The sequence below is a fragment of the Cystoisospora suis genome, assembly GCF_002600585.1.
Source record: "Cystoisospora suis strain Wien I chromosome Unknown contig_4268, whole genome shotgun sequence".
Taxonomy (NCBI): domain Eukaryota; phylum Apicomplexa; class Conoidasida; order Eucoccidiorida; family Sarcocystidae; genus Cystoisospora; species Cystoisospora suis.
Genome location: NW_027157060.1, coordinates 1 through 682, shown reverse-complemented (window position 1 = coordinate 682; position 682 = coordinate 1). Strand labels below are relative to the sequence as shown.

The 682-nt window shown below is 59.4% G+C and overlaps 1 protein-coding gene across 1 annotated transcript; it reads right to left on the bottom strand.

Annotated features, from left to right (window-relative positions):
* Positions 1-150: 150 nt before the first annotated feature.
* CSUI_007892 (uncharacterized protein) lies at positions 151-330 on the bottom strand (the record flags this gene model as incomplete). The annotated part of the gene is made up of 1 exon (XM_068068035.1): positions 151-330. A coding segment is annotated over one exon (177 nt), but the record flags the coding sequence as incomplete, so codon positions are not given.
* Between the last annotated feature and the right edge of the window lie 352 nt (positions 331-682).

Here is a 682-nt window from a genome sequence, read left to right as displayed (position 1 = left end):
AGCTACAGACACGAATGAAGAGGTAACCGGATGCACTGAAGACACCACCATCACACTTGCGAAGGTCTGCACACAAAAGAATCAAGGCGGAGCTGTCGTCACGGGCGGATTACGCTTCGACGCCGAGGGGGAAGGCCTAAGTGGAGGTCGAACGACCGCTAGCAAGCTTCCTCCGCTCCACCACCGAGATCAAGTCGGGAAGCTCGAGGGAATCAACCTTGTGGAGGTCCACCGCCGCAAGCTCACCACACGCCACGTACCCCGAGGCCGGCGAAAAATCTTCAGACTCATCGGAAAAGACGTAATCCTCCGGCACCCAAGCCCGGGCGGACTCTCCAGTACGACGACGACGGGAGGGCGATTCATCAGAAGGGGAAGGCCGGGGGTGAAAGGGGCCACAAGACGGCGACGAAGAACCCACACTCTCAGCAAGAGAAGAGGCGGTAGAAGCCGTTGCAGCAACGCAGGAAAAGGACGAAGACAGCTCAACTCTCCGTGGAGGACTCGGTTGACGCGGAGTGGCGTCGAGCCAAGGCAAAGCGCGAGGGGTGGACGCAAACAAAACCGCGAAAGCGGAGTAGTCGACACGAGAGGGAGAGACCTCATAAGGCCGAGCCGGCGTGCTGGAAACATGACCAGTGGCGAAGTACTCGTAGTACAGAGTATCACACCCCGGGGGCTG